The sequence below is a fragment of the Meleagris gallopavo genome, chromosome 1 (genome assembly GCF_000146605.3).
Source record: "Meleagris gallopavo isolate NT-WF06-2002-E0010 breed Aviagen turkey brand Nicholas breeding stock chromosome 1, Turkey_5.1, whole genome shotgun sequence".
Taxonomy (NCBI): domain Eukaryota; kingdom Metazoa; phylum Chordata; class Aves; order Galliformes; family Phasianidae; genus Meleagris; species Meleagris gallopavo.
Genome location: NC_015011.2, coordinates 101637454 through 101640575, shown reverse-complemented (window position 1 = coordinate 101640575; position 3122 = coordinate 101637454). Strand labels below are relative to the sequence as shown.

Sequence of the window (3122 nt, the reverse complement as noted above, 5' to 3'; positions counted from 1 at the left end):
GCGGCGCGAGCGGAGCGGAGCCGAGCCATGGCGCTGCACGTCCCTAAGGCCCCGGGCTTCGCCCAGATGCTCAAAGAGGGAGCGAAGGTGAGAGGGGCACCGGGCAGCGCGCGCGCGCGCGCGCCTCCCGGTCTCCTTCCTCCCTTCCCCCTCCCGCTGCGAGCGGGTTGCGGGGCGTTTCGGCGTGGCGGGCGGGGAAGTTTCTGGAAGGCCCGGCGGCTCCACGCGGCCCGGCGCGGCCTGGGCTCCCGGCTGCTCCGCTCGGACTGTGGGCGCCGGGAGGGCGGCCTGGCCCTGTGGGGCTGCGTGCTGGGACGGCCTTCTAGAAGGCTCTGCAGTCGGAGATAGTCAGTGCTACTGAAAGATGGGATAGAAAGGAAGCAGCTTATTTTTCTTGTAGGTGGAAAAAAGGAGGGGAGCTTTGCTTGCTGCTACTGAATAGAACGGATAGCGAAGCTGAGCAGCTCAGTCCTATTTTTTTTTATTTTTTTTTTTCATTTATTTATTTTTTTTTCCGGAGGTTTCTTTGGAGACAAGGAATGGCTTCTTTCAGGGGTGGGAGAGAGCAGAATGCCGTAGTTGCTGGTGCTGTAATAGAAAAAAAGGCACAGGGAGAGCTGTGTTCTACCGAGTGAGGAGGGTGCCTTCTGAGCTGCTTGCTTTGCACTTAAAGAGTGATTCTTAGGGAGCTGTATGCGTATAGTGGCCTTCCAGTACCTGAAGGGAGCATACAGGAAAGCTGGGGAGGGCTATTTATAAGGGCGTCTAGTGACAGGATGAGTGGAAATGATATTTAAACTGGAAGAGGGTAGGTTTAGACTAGATGTTAGGAAGAAATTCTTTACTGTGAGGGTGGTGAGATACTGGAACAGATGTTGGTTGCACAGAGAGGTGGTGGATGTTCCCTCCCTGGAGGCATGCAAGGCCAGGCTGGATGGGGCTTTGAGCAACCTGGTCCAGAGGGAGGTATCCCTGCCTACAGCAGGGCGTTGGAACTAGGTGATCCTAAAGGTCCCTTCCAACGAAACCATTCTGTGACTCTCCTCCTGGGAGGCATAGACTATGGCTTACCTGGTTTACAAATAAGGCCCTTTCAGGAGATTCCTTCTTCCAAACTGAAGCCAGGCTGATCAGCTTCTCAAACACCAATATTTTCTGAATCATAAAATCATTTAGACTGGAAAAAACATTGAAGATCATGCAGACCAACCGTCAACCTGACCTGAGTCTCAGGACTAAACCATGTCACTTGGTACATGGGCATACGCACTCCGATGTGTTAAATTAAGTCACTGAATTAAATAAATGTGCAGACTGTTTACTCTTAAATTTTTTAAGCCATTCATTTGAATGTGAAACTGAGTTAAATGATTTTGTGATGTACAGAGTTGTGTGTAAAGAAACGAAACCCTTTGTTGCATACCCCTGGTTCTCCCTTCTTTATCCAAGCTGCTCTTGGTTATTTTCTATCTCCGTTTTGTATGCCATTAATGTTTTATTTAGTAGCCTTTTGCATATAAAGAAAGGCTATAAGAAAAGAGGAGACTGGAAATGGTTTTGAACTAAAAGAGGAGAGATTTAGATTGGATGTAATGAAGAAGTTTTTTTTACTGTAAGGGTGGTGAAGCACTGCAACAGGTTGCCCAGAGAGGTGGTGGATACTCCATCCCTGGAAACGTTCAAAGTCAGGCTGGATGGGGCTCTGAGCACCTGATGGAACTGTGTGTGTCCCTGCTTATTGCAAGGGAGTTGGATCAGGTGGCCTTTAAAGTTTCCTTCCAACTCAAATGATTCTATGATTTTTTTTTTTTAGAGGAGTTTAGATATCAAACTATTAAAAAATCATGTCATGCTGAGTTGAGTAGGAGCATGTGCAATTTCTTGTCTCATTGTCTTTGGGTAAAGATTATTTTTTGTTTAAACTTTTTGTGAAGTATCAACTCTGTCAGAAAGTTTTGTGAACTTGCTGAATTATTACTGCTTCTTTGAGAAGTGACTAGTCCTGAGCAGTTTATTTGTTTGTTTTTAGCATTACTCAGGACTAGAGGAAGCTGTTTACAGGAACATCCAGGCATGCAAAGAACTTGCTCAAACCACCCGTACAGCTTATGGACCCAATGGTAAGTAAATCCTGAAGCTGCAGTAGTTATTTAGAGCAAAATTATGTATCTGAAGGCTAATCTTGCCTTGACGAAGAGGCAGTTAATTCTTTCTTGAGAAAACTCATTGGACTTGCTGTAGAGAACTCCAGATACAGTTGTTGTGTCTGGTTAGTTCTTAAGTTATGCAGTATGTACCTGCCTTATCGCTGGGGTTTTTGTGCCCGTTATGCTGCAGTTACTTTGTTCTCTTTGCTGTCTGATTGTTATATGGAAGACCTACAGAACTTAGAGTAGTCATGATTAATGACTACAGAACTTGGTAGTCATGATTAATGTAACCTTAGAATATTCTGACAAATACACCACAACAGCAGTGTTCTCCAGTGTTAATTAAATTATGCACCAATATTTCTGAAAACTGCTTGTTCAGAAGAAATGAGTTCTTAATAATGTAATGCATTCCCAAGTGTTATTTCACAAAAGTACATAAGAATCTGAAGTTATAAATAGGGCTCATGTTTTAATGTGTCAGATGAACTCTCGACGCAGAGGGTGGTCGTTGGTGGTGCAGAGTCTGGCTGGAGACCTGTAACCAGTGGTGTCCCCCAGGGGTCTGTGCTGGGTCCGGTCTTGTTCAACATCTTCATCAATGACCTTGATGAGGGGATAGTGGCCACCCTCAGCAAGTTTGCTGATGATACGAAGTTGAGAGGATTGGCTGACACGCCTGAAGGCTGTGCTGCCATTCAGCGAGACCTGGACAGGCTGGAGAGCTGGGCAGTAAGAAACCGGATGAGGTTCAACACAAGCAAGTGTAGGGTCTTACACCTAGGGAGGAATAATTGCATGCACCAATACAGGCTGGGGGATGAGCTGCTGGAGAGGAGCTCTGCAGAGAGGGACCTGGGCGTCCTGGTGGACGACAGGTTGGCCATGAGCCAGCAGTGTGCCCTCGTGGCCAAAAAGGCCAATGGCATTCTGGGGTGCATTAAGAAGAGCGTGTCCAGCAGGTCGAGGGAG

At 46.8% G+C, this 3122-nt stretch overlaps 1 protein-coding gene across 2 annotated transcripts in view; it reads left to right on the top strand.

Annotated features, from left to right (window-relative positions):
* Positions 1-6: 6 nt before the first annotated feature.
* Positions 7-3122, top strand: part of CCT8 (chaperonin containing TCP1 subunit 8) — an 11941-nt gene continuing 8825 nt past the window's right edge. For both annotated transcript variants that reach the window (XM_010722504.1, XM_010722497.2), the window contains exons 1-2: positions 7-87; positions 2030-2120. In XM_010722504.1, coding sequence (XP_010720806.1) covers positions 28-87; positions 2030-2120 — 151 coding nt within the window. In that variant the 5' untranslated portion in view covers positions 7-27. The remainder of the gene's footprint in view (positions 88-2029; positions 2121-3122) is intronic.